At 40.9% G+C, this 24414-nt stretch overlaps 4 protein-coding genes across 5 annotated transcripts in view; 3 read left to right on the top strand and 1 right to left on the bottom strand.

Moving 5' to 3' along the window:
- The first annotated feature begins 216 nt into the window (after positions 1 to 216).
- On the top strand, positions 217 to 3977 carry tnnc2.2 (troponin C2, fast skeletal type, tandem duplicate 2). The gene is made up of 6 exons (XM_083656596.1): positions 217 to 306; positions 1283 to 1334; positions 1849 to 1992; positions 2173 to 2287; positions 2386 to 2522; positions 3413 to 3977. The coding sequence occupies exons 1-6, from the start codon at positions 304 to 306 to the stop codon at positions 3442 to 3444; spliced, it is 483 nt and encodes a 160-aa protein (XP_083512722.1). The 5' UTR covers positions 217 to 303; the 3' UTR covers positions 3445 to 3977.
- Positions 3978 to 4407: 430 nt separating this feature from the next.
- taf13 (TATA-box binding protein associated factor 13) lies at positions 4408 to 13643 on the bottom strand. 2 transcript variants are annotated; one of them, XM_083656686.1, is made up of 3 exons: positions 13520 to 13643; positions 5246 to 5424; positions 4408 to 5130 (listed from the first exon to the last, which is right to left on the bottom strand). In XM_083656686.1, the coding sequence occupies exon 3, from the start codon at positions 5127 to 5129 to the stop codon at positions 4755 to 4757; it is 375 nt and encodes a 124-aa protein (XP_083512812.1). In that variant the 5' UTR covers position 5130; positions 5246 to 5424; positions 13520 to 13643; the 3' UTR covers positions 4408 to 4754. The 2 variants fall into 2 exon arrangements, with proteins under 2 accessions (XP_083512812.1, XP_083512811.1); XM_083656685.1 differs by having other exon boundaries at positions 4408 to 5133.
- Positions 13245 to 20833, top strand: LOC310794686 (solute carrier family 35 member C2-like). The gene is made up of 10 exons (XM_083656687.1): positions 13245 to 13356; positions 13700 to 13898; positions 14177 to 14327; positions 15797 to 15860; positions 16030 to 16102; positions 17037 to 17205; positions 18195 to 18278; positions 18529 to 18704; positions 18815 to 18944; positions 19359 to 20833. The coding sequence occupies exons 2-10, from the start codon at positions 13788 to 13790 to the stop codon at positions 19484 to 19486; spliced, it is 1086 nt and encodes a 361-aa protein (XP_083512813.1). The 5' UTR covers positions 13245 to 13356; positions 13700 to 13787; the 3' UTR covers positions 19487 to 20833.
- Positions 20834 to 22347: 1514 nt separating this feature from the next.
- LOC310794919 (collagen alpha-1(XX) chain-like) overlaps positions 22348 to 24414 on the top strand; it is a 104225-nt gene continuing 102158 nt past the window's right edge. Inside the window, exon 1 of the mRNA XM_083656953.1 lies at positions 22348 to 22476. The gene's annotated coding sequence lies outside the window, so the exon portion shown is untranslated. The remainder of the gene's footprint in view (positions 22477 to 24414) is intronic.

Here is a 24414-nt window from a genome sequence, read left to right on the forward strand (position 1 = left end):
ACCTAGACCATGGAAGTGGTCAAAGTCTGGGTTTTACACCCTTCTTCCTGCAGCTTCAAGAAGAAACAAGAGCTTTCCACTCCACAGTGTGATTGGCTTGCCTTGGCCCCAGAACCCTAAAAGTTCAAGATACTAAATCTGGAGGCCTGTGAGAGCCAGGGGGCGGGTCCTGGCTGTCCCGTTTAAAGTGTCTCTGAACCCTCACTTTGCGTCTAGTCTCTCTGTTGGGGTGTACACGGATTGACCACTCCTCTGGCCTTTTTTTTTCCTTGGATATTTAGGGGGGAAAGCTAAATCACAAACATGGTAAGACCAATGAATTGCACAAAACGACCGCTTTGCACTATTCCAAGATGATCAGTCAACCACCATAGTGATAGTTTTACACTTTGCTTTACTGTTTGACTAATACAGGCATGTGATCGTTAATTGGTTAATTAATTGGCAAATTTGTCTGGGAAGCATGCTCTGTCTCTTGATGCGTAATTAGTGTCTGTTAACTTTCTTTGAAATGATTGAGTTGGAAACATCATTTTCCGCAAATAATTTATAAAAAGAATAAATACAGCATTTGATATCATTTTAAGCATAATTTGTACAATTGATAATAATATAGCCTACAGGGTTTGATAGTTTGGCCTGTTTGCTGGCCAGTGGAGTTAATTTTAATCCTTGAAGGAAGCTAAGACTCGGTGTTGATGCGGCAGTCAGTCAGCAAGGTGTGGAATCTGCTTAGGCAACAGATTCCGTGGCATTGGATGTCCACTTCGCCATATAGAGTGAGCCTAATGTGTTGAGCCTGAAATAGCCCAGGCTAATTTTCACCAGGCTGAAGAAATACCGCACTGGATCCCTATAGAGACACATGCAATTAGTCTACCACATAGCAAAACACCTAAATGACAAAATCACTATAATATACCTATAATGTTCCTATAGCTGTGGTATCCAATTGTTAATTTATCATACTTTATAGAATTTTGGTATCAGGATAATATCCCTATATCATATTCCAATATGGATATTGTGTTGAGTGAATGTAGGCTATAGTGAACTTATATTAGGCCTACTGGTATTTTATATCATATATGAATACCTATGCATACAAAACAATCTATATAATATTATATATTATAATATTCCTATGGAGAACTATCATGTATATTTCACCACATCAGACTATCAAACAGGATACATCTCCTGGGTTTAGGTGTGGTCAGTATAATGATGTATAAATGATGCCTGTGTCATAAGTGACAATGTTGCCCCTGTTTTCTTCCAGACTGACGCGCAACAAGAGGCCCGCTCATACCTGAGCGAGGAGATGCTTGCCGGTGAGTGAAGGCCTAGGCCTTGAAAGTTGGTCACGTTACAGTTACACGTTACAGTAATGGAGTCGTTACTTTCCCCACTAGTACACAAGTAACGTAATGTAACTAATTGGAATGAGTTTATCAACATAAGAAGTTTGTTCCTTTCTTATCAAACCCTATATCAAATTTAAGTTGAATTATCTAAATGATTATTGATATAGGTTAGATGATAAATCAAATTATTTACTTTGATTTGATCGAGGAAAGGAATGACAACAATACTGGACATGAATGATGTTTGAGTTCTTCAATCATTCATAGTTATTCTGATCTTTGAACTTTGTTTGAAGTTCAAACATCAGAAGGTTGGAGAGGGGATTGTCAATTTTATGGAGTGTAAAGAAAGGTATAATGTAGGCTGTCCCTGGGGTGGGGGGTAATAACGAACCCAACAATGTCATATTTGATCAAGCAAAAAATGTGCCATATTCATTGTGGCCATGCACTTACTGTATATCGATCCTGATCTGTGCAGAGTTCAAGGCTGCCTTCGACATGTTCGACACCGACGGTGGCGGTGACATCAGCACTGCTGAGCTGGGTACCGTGATGAGGATGTTGGGTCAAAACCCGTCCAGAGAGGAGCTGGATGAGATCATCGAGGAGGTCGATGAGGACGGTGAGCAACGGAGACTATTAAAAAACATGAAAATTCATGCGTAAAGTGTGTCCTTTACGCACAAGGAACGCAGGACTTTGTGCGTAAAGTGTGTCCTTTACGCACAGCCTGGAACACAGGCCTTTGCCGGGGCCTGACTCGAGTTGATCAATCATCACGTGTGTTTGATGTGACCCTCAGGTAGCGGTAGCATTGACTTCGAGGAGTTCTTGGTCATGATGGTGAGGCTGCTAAAGGAGGACCAGGCCGGCAAGAGCGAGGAAGAGTTGGCAGAGTGCTTCCGTGTGTTCGACAAGTACGTTCAATCAAGCCGCGTTGTCTCTGTATGCTTGGTAGGCTATTCTGTTTGGATTTCCCTCAACGCCATTTTTTTGTACGTCATCTTTCTTCCAGGAACGCCGACGGCTACATCGACAGAGAGGAGTTCGCCCTCATCATCCGCAGCACCGGCGAGCAAATCTCAGAGGAGGAGATCGACGAGCTGCTGAAGGACGGTGACAAAAACTCTGACGGCATGCTGGACTTTGACGGTAAGTGATGATGATGATGATGATGATGATGATGATGAGTGACTATGATAGTGGCCAACGTGATTAGGCTAGGCTGCTCAATCGAGAAACCTCATTGTTCCAGTTGGGAATTGGCCCAATGATAAACTACAATAGTATTCCCAATAAAGACTGTGGTAGCCTACTCAATAGTGATTTTTTTTGTAACATTGTACTTACCATAATACCATATACCTGGCATATAACATTCATATATAGCCCACGGACTATTACTGTGTCTATACTAATCAATACCTTATTACACTTAATTGTATTATTATTATTCCATAATATTCCTATATGGGCTATATGGTAGCCTACTCATCAATACCTCATAATAATTGTATTATAGGCCTATATATTCCATAATATTCCTATGGGGCAAGATATGCCAGTGGTTCGCAACCTTTTTCATAATCAAGCACCCCTAATTTACTAAGTCCACATCAGAGCTGTGGACCCCCATTTGATGTGATTTTGTCTCTCTGACCTAAATATGATAATAGTTTTATTGTTGGATGTGATTTTTGCTCAGAATTCCATGACTATCTTGTGTTGTAGGTAGAGTGAGAGATAGTGAAACTATGATCAAAACAATCATTTTTCTACGTACTCTGTTAACTTGTTGTAAATGAAATAATAGTGAAGTTGAACAATTCATCAATTTGCTGAGGACCCCTTGGAAACCCCTGGTTGTCGCCGGACCCCAGTGCACCCCACGTCGAGAACCACTGGCATAGGGTGTTGATGATGATCATAATCAGAATCACTTTTATTGCCACAGTATGCCACAATATGACATAATGTGATGTGTCACACTGTCGCCACCACATTCCCTGTCAATAACACCTTCCCATGTCTTTTATTTCCAGAATTCCTCAAGATGATGGAGAACGTGCAGTAAAACCACAGAGACTCATGGACATTCCTCCTCTCCCCCCTATGTCCTCCTGCTGAACGCATCCCATCACTGATCCACCTAAACTCTCACCTCCCCCCCACCTGTCCACCTGGTTCACTGCCTCTCTTCTCCACTCTACTAGACATCCTCAACAGACAGCTAGGGCGGCCCAGTGGGGGTCGCCAGCCGGGGCTCCAGCATCACCGTTCCTCCCGGCTCGCTTGTGAATGTAGACGCTGCGCTGAAACTGTATAACCCCAAAGACAGGACGGCAAGGCGCGGCGGTGTGAAAGTCACCGCACGCGCCTTTTGCGGTACGCCGGCACAGCAGGCGCTTTGTCACCGGCGACACCCTACCTGTACACTCTGCTGGGAAAGTTCTGATCTAGATGTAGTCTAGATAGATCGGCAGCCTGTTACCTGCTGCGTAGACCAATCAATTCAACCACTTCACTGTACAAAAACAAGTAATCTGCTTGAAGGGAAGATAATAAATGAATTAACACATGCTCACTTGTAGTTGGTCTGACATATCTACGGTCTGTAAGATTTTGTTTTGAGGATTATAAATAAAATCTGTTTGTTTATTCTTTTTTCCATTTTGTTTGACCCACAGGCATCTTTGTCTTTATTCTATCGACCGATACACGGTTTTGAAAGTGTCAGAAAGTCATGACTGGAATAATGCAGTGACCATTCAGGATGTGCTAAGCAATGCTGCATGCCTGTTGGATTTCAAATGTCATTATCAAAGCACTGTACACAACCACACCTGATGTGCATTCATAGTTGAGGTAGACATCTATGCAAGTGTTTTAAGTGTGTTGGCTTTTCTTCCAAACAGATTGTAATTCATCTGGAGGCTTCAACTGAGCCAAAAATGTCTGTTTCCACAATTTGGATGCAGTCTAACCTGGGAATTCTGGCAGCATCTCAAACACAAATTCATGACTGAGCAAATCATTGAAATAATGTGTCAGGGTCTTTATTCAAAGATCAAAAATTGTATCAGGTATTCCGTGTATAACTGTCATTGTCCATGATTACATACAATGATAGGCTATATAAAACAATGTAAATAAAATGTCACTGTGCAGATCAGTGGCCTGTACTTTGCAAAATAAACAAACACGGTTGGACAGCAACTCAGGTCTGAACAAAAGCCCATGAATGAGGTTTGTACATAACTCAGTCTTCAAATCAAAACATACATACATACTGCATTGTGTGTGTTAAACAAGAATTGAGCACAATTGGGTCACCTTGTGTGTGTGTGTGTGTGTGTGTGTGTGTGTGTGTGTGTGTGTGTAGGTTTAGGAGCCATAATTAGCTTCGTCGAAAGCTTTGCGGGCTCTCTTCAGCTCCTCGTTCATGGTCAGCAGGTCTTTGACTCTGGCGAACTTCCTCGGATCTTTGCGGATGAGGAAAACGATGTCCTCCACCTGGACGCGACCATGGCGCCCGATGGACATCGCTTTGTGGGTCATTTCGGTGATAAACTCGATCACTAGGTCCTCCAGAATATCCACGGACTCCGTATAGGGGTTTTGGTCGTCTCCAAATCCGTACATCATACACCGGAGCTCCTTGGAGAAAAGCCTCTTTCTCTTCCCGTGGCCCTGCACATCCACCCCGCCGGAGTCTTCCATCTCCTCGTCGAAACCAGTCTCGTCCTCCTCGTCCGCCATTCTGCTGAAAAGCATACAGATGGCGCATAAGTAGATACATAAATGAATCACTACCACGCGGTACCTTTCTAGATTATAAATTGTTCAAATAAACATGATTAATCCAAAGAAATTACCTTCAAGCGCCGATGTGGATCACAACAATCTAGCTAACAGTCTGCTCCGTTCTGTTGACTTCCGGCTTTCTTCTTCGTTTCTTTCTCGAGTCTCGACTTCTTCTTTTGTTTTATGGCGGTTGGCAAACAGCTTTTTGTGCATTACCGCCACCTCGAGTCTCGACTGTCGACGTGGCCGACTATGAAAAAAAAGCAATTGGAAATAGCGCCCCTCGTTGGTTGTTTTTCTATTGAATTACGCCCATGGACAGTACAATATTACGCCACAATAAAGTTTTTTTTTTTTACTTTCATACTTTCTTCGCATACAAATGACATCATATTATCATATAGCATCAAAGTGTATTCGGCCTGCATATCATCTACCAAGTAGCACATTTTTGTATTAAAAAATAGTATTCTACCATCGAAACGCCACTGCGGTGAAGCCAGCCTACTCACGCTGTTGCCTCGTCAAGCCAGCCGCTCCTACATTTCAAGGGCGCCCTTATTGCAGACCTTACGGTAAATACACCGCGCGTTGACCAACTTCAGGGTTTCAAAATAAAATGTCAGGTTTTTGAAAGGCAATAACAGAGATGTGTCGAATTGTCGATGATTTTACCAGCCAGCCAGTGTATTCTACACTGATTTTGAGTCATTAGGTCACATGACCTGGAAGGTATTCAGCCGTAAATGCTTATTTTTCGATAAAGAAAATAATATGAAATATATGGAGTATTAAACTCCAATAAAAATAGGTGTGTCCTAACCAGGCTGTGCAGTAATGCCATTCTACATTGATTTCGAGTCATTAGGTCATATGACCTGGGAGTTATTGAGCCGAAAAGCCACATTTTTCCATAAAAAAATGAATTATGAAATTTGGGGAGTATTAAACTCCAATAAAAAAAGGTGTGTCCTAACCAGGCAGTGTAGTAATGTCATTCTACATTGACTTTGAGTCATTAGCTCATATGACCTGGGAGTTATTGAGCCGAAAAGCCAAATTTTTCAGAAAATGCATGTTTCCATAAAGAAATTAATCATGAAATATGGGGAGTATTACACTCCAATAAAAAAAGGTGTGTCCTAACCAGGCAGTCTAGTAATATGATTCTACATTGACTTTGAGTCATTCGGTCATATGACCTGGGAGTTATTGAGCCGAAAAGCCACATTTTTCCATAAAAAAATGAATTATGAAATTTGGGGAGTATTAAACTCCAATAAAAGAAGGTGTGTCCTAACCAGGCAGTGTAGTAATGTCATTCTACATTGACTTTGAGTCATTAGCTCATATGACCTGGGAGTTATTGAGCCGAAAAGCCACATTTTTCCATAAAAAAATGAATTATGAAATTTGGGGAGTATTAAACTCCAATAAAAGAAGGTGTGTCCTAACCAGGCAGTGTAGTAATGTCATTCTACATTGACTTTGAGTCATTAGCTCATATGACCTGGGAGTTATTGAGCCGAAAAGCCACATTTTTCCATAAAAAAATGAATTATGAAATTTGGGGAGTATTAAACTCCAATAAAAAAAGGTGTGTCCTAACCAGGCAGTGTAGTAATGTCATTCTACATTGACTTTGAGTCATTAGCTCATATGACCTGGGAGTTATTGAGCCGAAAAGCCACATTTTTCAGAAAATGCATGTTTCCATAAAGAAATTAATCATGAAATATGGGGAGTATTACACTCCAATAAAAAAAGGTGTGTCCTAACCAGGCAGTCTAGTAATATGATTCTACATTGATTTTGAGTCATTCGGTCACATGACCTGGGAGTTATTGAGCCGAAAAGGCGAATTTTTCAGAAAATGCATGTTTCCATAAAGAAATTAATCATGAAATATGGGGAGTATTAAACTCCAATAAAAAAAGGTGTGTCCTAACCAGGCAGTCTAGTAATATGATTCTACATTGATTTTGAGTCATTCGGTCATATGACCTGGGAGTTATTGAGCCGAAAAGCCACATTTTTCCATAAAAAAATGAATTATGAAATTTGGGGAGTATTAAACTCCAATAAAAGAAGGTGTGTCCTAACCAGGCAGTGTAGTAATGTCATTCTACATTGACTTTGAGTCATTAGCTCATATGACCTGGGAGTTATTGAGCCGAAAAGCCACATTTTTCCATAAAAAAATGAATTATGAAATTTGGGGAGTATTAAACTCCAATAAAAAAAGGTGTGTCCTAACCAGGCAGTCTAGTAATATGATTCTACATTGATTTTGAGTCATTCAGTCATATGACCTGGGAGTTATTGAGCCGAAAAGCCACATTTTTCCATAAAAAAATGAATTATGAAATTTGGGAAGTATTAAACTCCAATAAAATAAGGTGTGTCCTAACCAGGCAGTGTAGTAATGTCATTCTACATTGACTTTGAGTCATTCGGTCATATGACCTGGGAGTTATTGAGCCGAAAAGCCACATTTTTCCATAAAAAAATGAATTATGAAATTTGGGGAGTATTAAACTCCAATAAAAAAAAGGTGTGTCCTAACCAGGCAGTCTAGTAATATGATTCTACATTGATTTTGAGTCATTCAGTCATATGACCTGGGAGTTATTGAGCCGAAAAGCCACATTTTTCCATAAAAAAATGAATTATGAAATTTGGGAAGTATTAAACTCCAATAAAATAAGGTGTGTCCTAACCAGGCAGTGTAGTAATGTCATTCTACATTGACTTTGAGTCATTAGCTCATATGACCTGGGAGTTATTGAGCCGAAAAGCCACATTTTTCCATAAAAAAATGAATTATGAAATTTGGGGAGTATTACACTCCAATAAAAAAAGGTGTGTCCTAACCAGGCAGTCTAGTAATATGATTCTACATTGATTTTGAGTCATTCGGTCACATGACCTGGGAGTTATTGAGCCGAAATGGCGAATTTTTCAGAAAATGCATGTTTCCATAAAGAAATTAATCATGAAATATGGGGAGTATTAAACTCCAATAAAAAAAGGTGTGTCCTAACCAGGCAGTCTAGTAATATGATTCTACATTGATTTTGAGTCATTCGGTCATATGACCTGGGAGTTATTGAGCCGAAAAGCCACATTTTTCCATTAAAAAATGAATTATGAAATTTGGGGAGTATTAAACTCCAATAAAAGAAGGTGTGTCCTAACCAGGCAGTGTAGTAATGTCATTCTACATTGACTTTGAGTCATTAGCTCATATGACCTGGGAGTTATTGAGCCGAAAAGCCACATTTTTCCATAAAAAAATGAATTATGAAATTTGGGGAGTATTAAACTCCAATAAAAAAAGGTGTGTCCTAACCAGGCAGTCTAGTAATATGATTCTACATTGATTTTGAGTCATTCAGTCATATGACCTGGGAGTTATTGAGCCGAAAAGCCACATTTTTCCATAAAAAAATGAATTATGAAATTTGGGAAGTATTAAACTCCAATAAAATAAGGTGTGTCCTAACCAGGCAGTGTAGTAATGTGATTCTACATTGACTTTGAGTCATTCGGTCATATGACCTGGGAGTTATTGAGCCGAAAAGCCACATTTTTCCATAAAAAAATGAATTATGAAATTTGGGGAGTATTAAACTCCAATAAAAGAAGGTGTGTCCTAACCAGGCAGTGTAGTAATGTCATTCTACATTGACCTTGAGTCATTAGCTCATATGACCTGGGAGTTATTGAGCCGAAAAGCCACATTTTTCCATAAAAAAATGAATTATGAAATTTGGGGAGTATTAAACTCCAATAAAAGAAGGTGTGTCCTAACCAGGCAGTGTAGTAATGTCATTCTACATTGACTTTGAGTCATTAGCTCATATGACCTGGGAGTTATTGAGCCGAAAAGCCACATTTTTCCATAAAAAAATGAATTATGAAATTTGGGGAGTATTAAACTCCAATAAAAGAAGGTGTGTCCTAACCAGGCAGTGTAGTAATGTCATTCTACATTGACTTTGAGTCATTAGCTCATATGACCTGGGAGTTATTGAGCCGAAAAGCCACATTTTTCCATAAAAAAATGAATTATGAAATTTGGGGAGTATTAAACTCCAATAAAAGAAGGTGTGTCCTAACCAGGCAGTGTAGTAATGTCATTCTACATTGACTTTGAGTCATTAGCTCATATGACCTGGGAGTTATTGAGCCGAAAAGCCACATTTTTCCATAAAAAAATGAATTATGAAATTTGGGGAGTATTAAACTCCAATAAAAAAGGTGTGTCCTAACCAGGCAGTGTAGTAATGTCATTCTACATTGACTTTGAGTCATTAGCTCATATGACCTGGGAGTTATTGACCCGAAAAGCCACATTTTTCAGAAAATGCATGTTTCCATAAAGAAATTAATCATGAAATATGGGGAGTATTACACTCCAATAAAAAAAGGTGTGTCCTAACCAGGCAGTCTAGTAATATGATTCTACATTGATTTTGAGTCATTCGGTCACATGACCTGGGAGTTATTGAGCCGAAAAGGCGAATTTTTAAGAAAATGCAAAAGTTTAAGATAGCAGAAAAATAGCTAAAATGAAGACAGTCATTACGAGCAGAAAAATGAAGTAAAACAGAAAACAGTTGATAAAATCTATGAATGGGCAAAAGCTTTTCTAAACAGGAAAGTTTTTAACTGCTTTTTGAATGTGAGTTCAGAGGAAGAGCCTCTCTGGACCAGGGGGAGAGCATTCCAGAGCCTTGGGGCCACCACCGCGAAGTAGTGATATCTCATATCAATCTAGGTTGTTCTTTGATAGTTGTTGCAGAAATATTGTTGTAGACCAAATAGCATAACAGCAAAACACTCAAAAATGGAAGTCTTGAGTGAAAGGGAGCCGGAGTCAAAAGAAGTTTTGTGATATGATATATATTCAGTTGAAACAGAGATCCTGGCCAAGGAGATGCACTCCTGTACATACCACGGGTGGACATACAGGCTTACATGAAAAGGACCAGCCAGTCCTACACGTTTATAGTGATTCAGTTGAACAGAGATTACATTTTGTTATTCTGTTACGATAGTGCCCAGATCAGAGATTACATTTGTTATTCTAAAATGGCGCTGTACACAGGGCAATGTGATGAGACATGAGGTTATTTTGACCTGTGACTGAGAGATGATCTGTATAACTATGAATGCAGTTATTATTAAAGAAGTTGATTGTTATGACAATAAAGCAGGGCATACGCACTTCTGTATGTTTTGATTACCACATTATCCTACACTTATCCTAGCGTTGTGAGCTGTTTCAAGATGGTCAAGATGAATTATAAAATGTAGGCTAGAAGTCACCAGTGAAATGTGTCCATGCATCTATTAAATCTATTAAAGTGTATGCTAACTGAAAATGTAAAGTAGCACATAAAATGAGCTGGTGTGATGTTAATTTATTTTCCCTGTCAATAGTTGTATGGGTTTTGGAGATATCAGCCCTAGAATCTTCTGCCTTCCCTTCTAAGAAAATAGTTAATACTCCTCATATTATATTTTTTATGGAAAAATACGCATTTTCAGAGAAGTGAGCCTTTTTGGCTCAATAACTCCCAGGTCATATGACCTAATGACTCAAAGTCAATGTAGAATGACATTACTACACTGCCTGGTTAGGACACACCTTCTTTTATTGGAGTTTAATACTCCCCAAATTTCATAATTCATTTTTTTATGGAAAAATGTGGCTTTTCGGCTCAATAACTCCCAGGTCATATGACCGAATGACTCAAAGTCAATGTAGAATCATATTACTAGACTGCCTGGTTAGGACACACCTTTTTTTATTGGAGTGTAATACTCCCCATATTTCATGATTAATTTCTTTATGGAAACATGCATTTTCTGAAAAATGTGGCTTTTCGGCTCAATAACTCCCAGGTCATATGAGCTAATGACTCAAAGTCAATGTAGAATGACATTACTACACTGCCTGGTTAGGACACACCTTCTTTTATTGGAGTTTAATACTCCCCAAATTTCATAATTCATTTTTTTATGGAAAAATGTGGCTTTTCGGCTCAATAACTCCCAGGTCATATGAGCTAATGACTCAAAGTCAATGTAGAATGACATTACTACACTGCCTGGTTAGGACACACCTTCTTTTATTGGAGTTTAATACTCCCCAAATTTCATAATTCATTTTTTTATGGAAAAATGTGGCTTTTCGGGTCAATAACTCCCAGGTCATATGACCTAATGACTCAAAGTCAATGTAGAATGACATTACTACACTGCCTGGTTAGGACACACCTTCTTTTATTGGAGTTTAATACTCCCCAAATTTCATAATTCATTTTTTTATGGAAAAATGTGGCTTTTCGGCTCAATAACTCCCAGGTCATATGACCGAATGACTCAAAGTCAATGTAGAATGACATTACTACACTGCCTGGTTAGGACACACCTTCTTTTATTGGAGTTTAATACTTCCCAAATTTCATAATTCATTTTTTTATGGAAAAATGTGGCTTTTCGGCTCAATAACTCCCAGGTCATATGAGCTAATGACTCAAAGTCAATGTAGAATGACATTACTACACTGCCTGGTTAGGACACACCTTCTTTTATTGGAGTTTAATACTTCCCAAATTTCATAATTCATTTTTTTATGGAAAAATGTGGCTTTTCGGCTCAATAACTCCCAGGTCATATGACTGAATGACTCAAAATCAATGTAGAATCATATTACTAGACTGCCTGGTTAGGACACACCTTTTTTTATTGGAGTTTAATACTCCCCATATTTCATGATTAATTTCTTTATGGAAACATGCATTTTCTGAAAAATTCGCCTTTTCGGCTCAATAACTCCCAGGTCATGTGACCGAATGACTCAAAATCAATGTAGAATCATATTACTAGACTGCCTGGTTAGGACACACCTTTTTTTATTGGAGTGTAATACTCCCCATATTTCATGATTAATTTATTTATGGAAACATGCATTTTCTGAAAAATGTGGCTTTTCGGCTCAATAACTCCCAGGTCATATGAGCTAATGACTCAAAGTCAATGTAGAATGACATTACTACACTGCCTGGTTAGGACACACCTTTTTTTATTGGAGTTTAATACTCCCCAAATTTCATAATTCATTTTTTTATGGAAAAATGTGGCTTTTCGGCTCAATAACTCCCAGGTCATATGACCTAATGACTCAAAGTCAATGTAGAATGACATTACTACACTGCCTGGTTAGGACACACCTTCTTTTATTGGAGTTTAATACTCCCCAAATTTCATAATTCATTTTTTTATGGAAAAATGTGGCTTTTCGGCTCAATAACTCCCAGGTCATATGACCTAATGACTCGAAATCATTGTAGAATGGCATTACTGCACAGCCTGGTTAGGACACACCTATTTTTATTGGAGTTTAATACTCCATATATTTCATATTATTTTCTTTATCGAAAAATAAGCATTTACGGCTGAATACCTTCCAGGTCATGTGACCTAATGACTCAAAATCAGTGTATAATACACTGGCTGGCTGGTAAAATCATCGACAATTCGACACATCTCTGTTATTGCCTTTCAAAAACCTGACATTTTATTTTGAAACCCTGAAGTTGGTCAACGCGCGGTGTATTTACCGTAAGGTCTGCAATAAGGGCGCCCTTGAAATGTAGGAGCGGCTGGCTTGACGAGGCAACAGCGTGAGTAGGCTGGCTTCACCGCAGTGAAACGCCCCATGAGGGCGGTAGAGTGCTCACTGAAACAATAAATATTTATTGAATTTATGTATTGCTTGGTGGATTATATATGTATGCCGATTTGAGGAGTTGCTCCTATAAAAGTAGGAACTGTTTGAGTCTTATTTCATATGGCGTGTATTTTTTGCGATAAGCAATACCACATGAAATCGACAGATTTTTGAATGGAGTTTGGTCGATTGAACGGCACGTATCAGGGCAGGGAAGTGTCACCACCACGTAGCGGAAAGGGGGCTGATGATGTTGGAAGATGAACGTGGCGGCGCGTTGTCTACAGCTGTTTCTTTATGTTCGTCTAAAATTAACCGATAATAACCATTACAGTAGCCTACCCGACTACTAACGCTACCTCGGTAGTGCAAGCTACTTAATATAGGGTATCTTCTTTAACCGAGAAAACAACTGGACCTGGCTCTCTAATTAGCAAGGTAAGCGCATAGCTAAGCCAAACCCTGACAAATAATTTAGTGCCAAGATTAAGGTCATGTCGGTTAACTGTGGGCGACAGGTAGCTGAATATCTGTTGATTACCGCTAGCTAACAAGTAGTTGTCACGTGAGCTAACGTGAACATTATGAAGCTAATGCATACCGTTAACTTTGCTACAGCAGGCGGTGTCCCCACCCGGAACAGCGACATGGAACCCAGCAGGCATAGCTACAACTCTGAACAAATACTCTGCTTGTGCAACCTGTTAACCTGGCTGTAACATTACTGTAAACAAACTAACTAACTCCTACCTCCTCTCCCCCTTCCTCTTGTCTCTTAAAGCCCGTCAGCTATGGGTGCCATCGACGTGTGTAGATGCGGTTTGGAGTAACTGTCTTTACGGACAGCTGACCCAGGCAGCCCTAGTAGTATGGCGTGCCCTGTCCAGTTCCTTTGCCGGGCACTTCGCACCGTTGGTTTAGTTCTCTTCTACTATGTCTTCTCCATAGGCATCACCTTCTATAACAAATGGCTGATGAAGGTAAGTGGTGGAGTTCCTATCTTCTTGCTCTGACTGTCCAGCAACATTAGTGTTTGCCTATATAGACGCGTTGGCCACTTGGCCGATACAGCAAATACAAATACAACTGGCATTCCACCGTGGAATGCCAGTTGTATTTGTATGGCTTCACAGGAGATTGAACCCTTGAGCAGGGGGACAACCTAACTAACCACAAGACCATCCTGGGTCTCTCTCCCTCTCTCCCTCTCTCTCTCTCTCTCTCTCTCTCTCTCTCTCTCTCTCTCTCTCTCTCTCAGGACTTCCACTACCCCCTCTTCATGACGTTGGTCCACCTCACCATCATCTTCTGCCTGTCGACTCTGACACGGCAGGCCATGCAGTGCTGGACAGGGAAAGCCCGCATCGTCCTCAGCTGGAAAGACTACCTCCGTAAGGTGGCTCCCACAGGTGAGGTTTTGGTGGGCTATGAAACTGTCTTTATGTGTGATGTGTTTGGGTGCGTGCATCCAAGAATGCCTGCTTGACTGTGTGTTTTTGATGCCAATGCCAGTGTTGCAAAGCAAAGCACACGTCCCATCTACTGTTTCTTCAGTGAGGAGCTATCTACTACTATCTACTAAAGCTGTATGGCGCTCATGTCAGTGTCGTGTGTGTTGTCTGTTGAAAAAGGGGCACAAAGTGTTCACAGACAGCAGGACTGTGTGGATTGAGAGTCAGATCTTATCACGCTCACTGATTGACTATTGACTAATCTTTTGGTGAAGACTGCATTGGCTAAAGTCCATATTGATAGTGACCTGACAACACACGTGGTTGTGATTGAGAGAGTCTAATACATGTACTACAGTACACACTATAACCCTTATTAAGCATGTTTTCTTTATGTACTATGGCTGATTTATTTTGTCCTTAATCAGTCGTGGACAGAAGTCTGCCGAATATACTGTCTATCTTCATATTCAAATGTCCCATTTCAAGTTGTGGTATACTATTTGTTGCAGCTACGAGCAACTTTTTCGATTGTTATTAAACAGTATAAATTTAATATCAATGCATCACATCTTACCTCTAATAGTCGACGAGACCAACGCAGAGTAGTCTCGCTTGAAGCCCGAGTGAATCGGCCAGTGTTAGTCTGTCTGTGGCCAGGGCAGATCAGGAAGTGAAATGAAACGGTTTGCAGCAGCCACTTCGGCCATAACCACAAAATAACTTCCAAAAAACCTGTTAGAATATAACGAGAGATGTTCGCGAGAGTATGCGTGGCGTTCACATTGTTTATGCTATGTTGCTAGGCAGCGCGAACGGGTGAAGGCAGGCAGCTGCGTTTCACTTCCGGGTTTCACTTCCGCGTTTATCCGGTCCGGCGGTAAGGAGACAGACACAGACTTAATAATCATCTAAGGGAGCAATCTCCGATTCACACGGCTTTGGTCTCAGCTACTATTATAGGTAAGATGTGATGCATCAATATTGTAATTATACTGTTTAATAACAATCGAAAAAGTTGCTCGTAGATCCTTTAATCAGTTATATGTGAATTATGGGGAAACCTCTCGTGTTCACTTTTCATACATTACTGTCTCATTCACAAAATCACAATACTCACAATATATAATGCTACTCCTTTATAAACATAGTGACCGGGGCGTCCCAGTGGCTCTCCTGGTAGAGTGCATACCATTAAGGCTCAGACCTTTGTGTACCCGACCCGGGTTCGAATCCGACCCGTGGTCCTTTGACACATGTCATCCCCTCTCTCTCCCCACAACCTACTGTCCCATACAATAAAGGCAAGAATGCCCCCCAAAATAAGAATAAGAATAAAAAAGTGATCTAACAATATCTTTTTTGCAAGATGTTGGACTCATGATGGCGTCTTTTGGCGAGTCCCTAACTCTGTTCCTCTCCTCCAGCTCTGGCAACAGCTCTGGACATTGGACTTTCCAACTGGAGCTTCCTCTTCATCACAGTCAGCCTGTAAGTTTGCGCTTATACATCTATAACTGTACCCGTGAGTAGCAGCTTTAGGTTTGCAGCTATAATAAGCGAGAATGCTTGTCCGCATTGCAATTGTTTTTGTTTTGTGTGGACAATCTTTTATTTTAGTTATTTTTTTGCTTACAAATATTCTTGTGTGTTACTCAAGGTACACCATGACCAAGTCTTCAGCCGTGCTTTTCATCCTTTTCTTCTCCCTGGTCTTCAAACTAGAGGAGCCGGTGAGCGACCGTTTGTTTCAACTTGGAAAAAGAAATCCACAGTCCCCAGCATGCTTTTTGCCTACACTCTATTCACTGTCCATATTAGACTGAAGCTGCAAACAGGTTTGTTTTGAATATGTACCGAGAAGACGCATAGATCGTAACAAGTGTTATTAATGGCCACCATCTGTGCGTACACTCAGAAAAGCAAAGGTCCTCAGCGAAACCAACCACAGATTCTTTAGCTCATAATAAAATGCTTCAAGTAATCTTACAAGTCATGGTGGAAGCACTCTCTGAGACTTCAAAAAATCTTAGCGCAAACAGAAGAAATTAGTGTTCAGTCTGTGGTCTTAAGAAATTACCTCAGTAACTGCAAACCTTCAACTGAATACAGTTGGTCGATTTGGGTGATAATGTTGAAAATGTTCTAACTGACTCCATAGAAGTAGAGAGAATTGGCTGCCTTTTTCTTGAAAAGCGAATGTATCCCAAACATACAGAGCTTTGCTTGCAGTAGCATGTACTGTATGTGCTCTCTTGTCTAGAGTGAGAGTTAGAGCCATGGCCACATGGTGGTGCTGTATAGCACCATTACAGAAGGTAACAATTCTCTATTCTGGTATCCTATTCATTAAAAACAACAATCTGATTACATGGACAGTGACACTGTTCCCAAGACAGATGTCACAAATATCAGTCACACATATGGAAATGTATTTTTTTTAACCCCAATCATAACTGTCATAGTTAACATAGATCAAGCATGTCAAATTACATCATAGCACAGCTGCGTAGCCCGTCGTTAAATGCATTTTAACGCAACTCCAAACAGAACCACTTTGACACTGTACTGTATGTGCACTGAGGTTAGTTTATAAAGAGGAAAACCTAAAGTCATACATTTTCTTCATGTCGTCTTTCACTGTGTCTCTCTCTCCCTCTGGGGCAGAACCCGTTCCTGATCCTGGTGGTCCTGCTGATCTCCAGCGGTCTGTTCATGTTTACGTTGAAGTCGACCCAGTTCAACATGGAGGGCTTCATCATGGTGCTGATGGCCTCCTTCATAGGGGGGATCCGCTGGACCCTCACTCAGGTCCTCATGCAGAAAGCGGAGCTGGGTCAGTCGTGAGTCACTGCTAGCTTGTCATGTTTGCACAGTACGTACGGCCTCCGTGACAGTGAAGAACTCAATTGACATATGCAAAACACGGAGCTGGGTTGGTATTCCCATCATCCTGGATTAATTTGCTAGTCAACTGGCTCCTTTCATACTGATAATTTCATACAGCTGTCATGCATTTTCGTGTCCCTGATATAAATAGTGGCCTTCAATAAACAACATTTAGCTGATTCTCGGGTAGAGGAATCGCTTAATTGGCCCGACAAATTAATGTCAGTTGGTAGTAATGTAGGGATCAAGCAAACACTGTGTGAACTAACGGGCCATTTGCCTCTGAGTAGCCCGAGTCAGCACTTGACTCATAGCAGTCATCTGTTCACACACATTATTCAAATGTAATGCAGTGTATGGACACGACAGTAGAGAGCTTCGTGACATTTTGTTTAATGCAATATAGACCCTTTTACATTTCGTAAACAGCGAGACGTATTTCGTGGGCGGAGTCGAATTCGTTGCAAAAAGTTACAACTAAATATGGAAGATCCCGACGCCTCCTCCACGTATTTTAAAGCTTCGCCAGCAACAGACCGGTTACCTTACACAAATAAGCCAACTCTTTCAATAGGGGGGAGGTTTCTTGACCCGTACTCACTGTCAGGATGGGTCTAGGAGCCAATGCATCGCCAAATTCGCAGTGCCGGACATCGTCATATATTCCTAGTGGGATATGACGTCTATACGCATACGGCACAAGACATCTTTTTCCTGTATTCCGGGGATATCCCTCGTTTCGGCTTGAGTTCCGCGGGAGTTGTGCATACTACCCCCGTGACGTCGGCTGTAAAAGGGTCTATAAGTTTGGCATGTAATGCTGCCCCAAGAGGTTGGATTGATTATTGATTATGACACGACTTCTCCGTGTTTTCACTGTTACTTCTCTCTTCTCTCCGGTTGAACCTCGTTTTTCATCTCTTGCACCTCCTTCAGGCCTCCAGAACCCAGTGGACACCATGTACCACCTGCAGCCGCTCATGTTCCTGTGCCTCTTTCCCCTCTTCCTTTTTAACGAAGGTGAGGCGTTGACTTTGGCTGCAGCCTCGTTCTCTTCTTCTGTTCAGCTCATCGCTGCAGTCAACAAAACTCTGTAACCCCTAATTATGGTCTTTTTTTCCCTACATTGTCATTGCTTACTGTTAATATCAGATAGCCAACATGCCTTTGTGACAAGCAGCTGTGAATACAGTATTTCCTCATTGTTTTCATATCTCTGTCCCCATCCTCGCCCCTCTGTCTGTCTGTCTGTCTGTCTGTCTGTCTGCAGCGGTGAGCCTCAGCACGTCCGAGAAGCTGTTCCGTGTGACCGAGCTCCCCCCTCTGCTGCACTCGCTCTTGACACTGAGTGCCGGCGGGGGGCTGGCCTTCGGTCTGGGCTTCTCCGAGTTCCTGCTCGTCTCCCGGACCTCCAGCCTCACTTTGTCCATAGCAGGCATCTTAAAGGTCAGGATGACGTCCCCGCCTCTGTCTCCTAAAGTACATGTGCCTTTTCCAACTCGCTCTAATTATATCCTCCTCTCACCGTGTCTCCTGTCATTCTGCTGCTCTCGTAGGAGGTGTGTACTCTGGTGCTGGCACAGCGTCTGCTGGGAGACAAGTTGAGCTCTCTCAACTGGCTGGGTTTCGCCGTGTGTCTGGCCGGCATCTCTCTGCATGTGGGGCTCAAGACCTACTACTCCAAAAGTAAGGGTCCGTCTGTGCAGGTTTTAGTTTGGGATTATTTATGTACGTGTAAGAAAAAAGATCAAAAGAGTCAATCAAATAATCAGCCAAGATGATGTGTAGAGGTTTTGATCACAGTATTATACAATTGTCCGGGCAAACAGTGAAGAAAAAAAGTAAAAACTAATTCACAAGATGCAATACATACTGTGTACTAATTGGCTCAATTAAATACGAGTACACGGCAATGCATATATTCATACTGTATATCAATACTTTGATGCACAATATACAGTAGTATACTACAGTAATTCTATACTATACTGTACTGTACTGTTCTGCACTGCACTGCACTGTAATGTACTGTACTGTACTGTACTGTACTATACTATACTATACATTGTAACTTCAGCAATATCATTTCCCCCCCATCAGATAAAGGCCCTTCTTTAAGGCAGCTAAGCAGTAAGAGTCCAGATCTGGAGCTGCCATTGCTGCGGCAGAACGAACACGAGGATTCAGCTGCTGACGAAGACGAAGAACAAGAAATCACTCTTCATTGACGTCACGCGACGGCGACCAACGCACTTTAGTGTCAGTTTGTTTTCGCAGTATTTGAACGTTTGCCTTCTCTTCCTTCCGACGGTTTCAAGAGGGAAGTCAAAGAAAGACTGCAGGGACAGGAAGCACCTCAGGGCTTCCAAAGACTTCTTCAGCTCCTTTCCTTCAGTCTGGGTGTTCTGTGAGCCCCCCCCCTTCCCCCCCGGGCGTCTTCACCAGCTGTGCAGCAACCGTAGAGGCTTTGAACGTGACACAAGTTATGATCTGTTGCCTCAGGCGACCTTCAAAAACTAGCAACATGTGTGACGTGTCCACAAAGTATGATGTATTGAAAGAGGAATAGTGTTAAGGTATTGACGGGGGTACCTTGACATGTTGAATTGGAGTGGGTCATTTTTATTTGCCAAGACGCATTTTATCAAAATATTTTTGCCCTGTATTAGTTTGGATTGTTGCCGTTCGTTGAAACCAAAGGGGCACACCTAGCCTTAAGCTAGCAGGAAACTGAAAGGCAAATTAATTCCAAGGTGTTTTCCCACAGTGTGATGAGTGTCTGGTGAAGGAAACGTAACGTTTCAAATTTCACGGTATGTTTTTAATGCATAGTATGAGCAGTGTTAAATTAACTTCAGAGGACATGATTTCTTTCTGAAAAGTTCACCTGGATTGCTACTAAATCCTCCTGAGTCTAAAGCTCAGAGCAAGATGATTCTTCTTCTTCTGTGGTGTTTTACGGCAGTTGGCATCCTTTATGTTGCATTACCGCCTCCTGTATTTATCCATCCACTGTTTCCCTACATTCTGTCCCCCTTTCGGGACCAGAGCAAGATGATATAAATTCAGGGTGTGTGCTTTTATGGTTTCTGTCCTAATGTTGTGACTAGGGATGTAACGACATGACATTTCACAATACGGCATGGTATCTACCAAAATATCGCCGTTAACAAACAAGTATTTTCCTTTGAAGAAAAATAATGATATATTGAACTAAAACTAATCATAGTGGCGTGCAGAACCGTGCATATTGGGCGACATATCGTGTGCAAGGTATTACAGGGAATGCTAACGTACCGTTAACCGATAACCGCGGTTGCTTGATATCGTGATATCATTACTGTACATCCCTATTTGTGACGCTTCAGGGAAGGAGTCTTGCTTTTCACAGTACAAAGGATTTCTACCAAATTGATTGAATTGAAAATGAATGATCCAACCATGTGGCTCGTTATCTGATGTAAACTGACTAAAGTGCCTTGTTTACTTGAGAGCAGTGGACCACTTGTGCTCAAGGTGAGCATTCATTTAAAAGTGTTATTTTTAAAAGCAATGAATTGTGTTGAATCGTTGGTTATGCTACTGAGTTAAAAGCCATTCAAGAAAAGATGTTTGTGAATATAAAGCAGCATTTTTTTTGCAATATGAATAATAAATTAAGTGAAAGAGAAGAAATCATTTTTGTCTGTGCAGAGGTTCGATGAATCCATACACTCCTGGAGTCGCATAACATGCATAGTGATACTTCGACGTGTCATGTGCTCTTCTCTCGCGCTGCCATATTAACTCGATTACATTTCATTGCACTCTTGGCTAACCATTACATTTAGCCCTTAGCAGTCAGGAGGACATGCTAGTATAGCAGGAGCTTTCATCGTCCTAATTGAGTTTATTTAGTATGTAAACTGTTGATTATCGTCCCTGGAGGGAGCACATGTCTCATGAGTTCTGGCAGCGAGTGTGACAGTCTATAGATTCACGGTTGAAGAGGTTGCTTTGAAAATAAATTCACTTTTGAGTTTACGATCCTGCAAAATCCAGAGAATATGCAGACAAAAGATCTATTCTAGAAGCAAAGCTTCTGAATCATGATTTTGTAATCCCTTTACTGTAGTACAATTACATGTAACTTCTTGTGTGTTCCAGCACAGCTGTTTGCATATTATGTCAGGGCAGATTAATGCAATCTTCACTAAGAAAATATGAGCATGAGATAAAGCAACATTCTCTCCAGGTCATTGCTTTCATCCCTTGATGATGAGTGTTGAATATCAACTCAGTTTCTTTAATGTGTTGGCACATGTCCCACCCTGCAGTTTTCAGCCAAGTAATGTAGCAGTTTGATGGATGATGGCTTTAAAGAAGTATGAAAAGACAACCCTATGGATATAAGCCTATATCATAGTATCCCTATTGCAGTGGTTCTCAAACTTTTTCACACCCAAGACCATGGACCCCCATTTCATACGATTTTGCCCCAGGGCCCCCAATCTGACAAGATTTTAGCTTTTAGATGTTTTATTAGAGAAAGTGTATGGAACTCATGACCAAAATACTCTACATTCTGTCATTGTGTTACTTAGCCTACTTGGATGCAATTAGAGTGAAAATAAATTATTCCCCTTTTTGCTGGGGAACCCCTGGAACCCACTCAAGGACCCCTGGGCATCCCTGGACTCCACTTTGAGAATAGACTATTAAGATATATATATATTTTTTTTTACAGCAATGTAGATTATATAAAATGCCTTATTCTCTTACTATATTATTACATTATTCTTATGGGAACTATAAAAGGTACTACATTGATAAGCTTACTATAAACTCACTATAGTATAAGTCCATATAGGAATACTCTTCTATAGGAATAATATGTTTCACTTTTTTTAACTGTCATTTAGCACTACATGACTGCTACAGCAAGTGATGAGTTATTAATACTAGTAGCCACTATCAGTGAGGGCGCTGTAGTGCCACGCCCATGCCGGAGCGGCAGGAGGGCCTTGTCTGGGAGAGATCTCAGGTTTCACGCTGACTGACTGACTGACTGACTGACTGCCTGCCTGCCTGCCTGCCTGCCTGGAGTTCAGCTGAAGATAGGAGCTGATGCTTCAGAGTTTAGCGGAACTGGTGCGTGGTGACTGACATCCCACCTCTGGAATGCTATGTGCCGGCGGAGAGTCTCTGAAGGACTAGCCTTGACCCACCAAACAGCCAGGTAAGACCTCACCTGTCCGCTTTGTTGCTGTACTGTGTTGTGGTGTTTGTGTCAGTACCGTTTAATAGCAGGCAGATACACGCACGCCTGTGACCGCAGCACACTTTTTAAAGTGCTACCATTAGCCTAGCTAAGAAAATCAATCAACCACGTTGTTTTGCAAGTCTGCGAACTAATTTATATTGCTTGGTAAGACTGTAACGTTAGTAAAACCAAGCTAAAATCACTGCAAACGACTAATTGCTTTAATAGACCATTTTCACAGCTGCCCTTTTGATGTGTCATGATAGATACATAGCAGGTAAACACAGGTGTAACTACCGGTAATAACATTAATGATGGTTCCATTCCATATAGGCGTTCCACTGCCATTCCAATGAGCCAGCATGCACACTACAAGGGCCACCATGGCACTATAAGATAACCCCTATGGAATGTAACTATCATTACTGTGTTACACCTGTGTTTACCTGCTTTTGACACGTAAAAATTCTGCAGACTGTTATTACATGGCAGAAAAATAACATTGAGCCTAAATATTATTTATCATCATCACACATCAAAACATCAAATCCGAGTTATGTTTTTCTTTTTACACAATAAATTGGTAAAAACAACAAAAACAACAACAATGCTGTTGTAAAATCACTTAGACATAGCCTCTCAGGTCAGGTGCCTTATCTCCTTAGTAACGCACTGTCATAGAGTGCAGGGCATGTGCTGGCTTCTGCAGTTAATTCTTAAATATATATATATATAGGCTATATATATAGGCTATATATAAAGTGAGTGTGCACTGCTTACCCTCCTCACCAAACCTGTCAATCTTACCAGTCAGCAGTTGTATGACATGATTGAGTGTGAGATACAAAAAAAAGAAGCAAATCTCCAAGGGCTAATCTTAGGCATTTTTCCGCTGTCACATCATCACACCTGGATGACCTGCTGCTGAGTTTATTCACACAGACGTCACACAGTTTTGTGGCACTCTCGTGTTTTCACAGTGAGGTCAATGTAAAAGCGGAAAAGGCTTTTAATGAATACTGAGATTGACGCGACGACACATTGATCCTATATTAAAATCAACAACTGCATGATGTCATAAACTATAGATGCTCAGTACTCATGTGGAATAATATCAGACCAGTATCAGTCTTAAAGGGTAATGGAGATTCCCCCCCTCCCAAATTCTAGATGTGATAAGATCAACAACAAAAAAAGAAATACAAGTGAAATATAATTTTTTTGCAAAAAGAAGCTGAAGCCGACAAACAAAATGATCTAAGCCTTTATTGGATGAGATGGATTTAATCAGTATGGCTTCATTCTCAAATAATTGGAATCAAAAGTTATTGACAGTGGAGAAACCTGCACTGATACATAGTAGTAGTATGAAGCGTGTCTTTCCCCCTGCAGGAGGACTTGGTTATTTCAGCTCAACATGGTGCTGCTGCTGAGCATGACCTGAGTTTTAGGGCTTGATTTTACTATGGCAGGTTTGACTGCATGCAGCCAGCCAGACCTTCAAAGGGAGGTCACACAGGGAGGAAACTCCACAATCCATCCGGGCATGTTGACATGTCCATCCGCTGGCATTGCATAACAGTCCCCCTCTATTCTTCTGAGCGGGACAGACAGAAGAGAGACAGGCATGTATGAAATACGACGACTGGAGTAGAAACTCAGACTTTACAACATGCAGGCGAGCAGCTACATGTGAAGCATGAGGGAAGGACAGACAGCAGTCACGTCACACACACACACATGACGGCTGTATGTCAGGCAGTCTTATTGCTATTAGTCTGACTGACAGAAAGTCTGTCAGTGGTTTGATGTTGTCTTTCAAAATGAATTGCATCCTCTCCTCATTACAAAATCGGAATGATCATAACACATTTATACACTTGATATTATTGTTTGTAGCTGTTTTGTCTCAGT

The sequence above is a fragment of the Poromitra crassiceps genome, assembly GCF_964638095.1.
Source record: "Poromitra crassiceps genome assembly, chromosome: 20".
NCBI lineage: Eukaryota > Metazoa > Chordata > Actinopteri > Beryciformes > Melamphaidae > Poromitra > Poromitra crassiceps.

Coding starts and splice junctions, on each gene's coding strand:
- tnnc2.2 (XM_083656596.1), top strand. Junction 1,335..1,848: donor GAGCGAGGAGATGCTTGCCG/GTGAGTGAAGGC, acceptor TGATCTGTGCAG/AGTTCAAGGCTGCCTTCGAC. Junction 2,523..3,412: donor CGGCATGCTGGACTTTGACG/GTAAGTGATGAT, acceptor TTTTATTTCCAG/AATTCCTCAAGATGATGGAG.
- taf13 (XM_083656686.1), bottom strand. CDS start 5,129: ATGGCGGACGAGGAGGACGAGACTGGTTTCGACGAGGAGATGGAAGAC.
- LOC310794686 (XM_083656687.1), top strand. CDS start 13,788: ATGGCGTGCCCTGTCCAGTTCCTTTGCCGGGCACTTCGCACCGTTGGT. Junction 16,103..17,036: donor TCTTCAAACTAGAGGAGCCG/GTGAGCGACCGT, acceptor CCTCTGGGGCAG/AACCCGTTCCTGATCCTGGT. Junction 18,705..18,814: donor CCATAGCAGGCATCTTAAAG/GTCAGGATGACG, acceptor CTGCTCTCGTAG/GAGGTGTGTACTCTGGTGCT.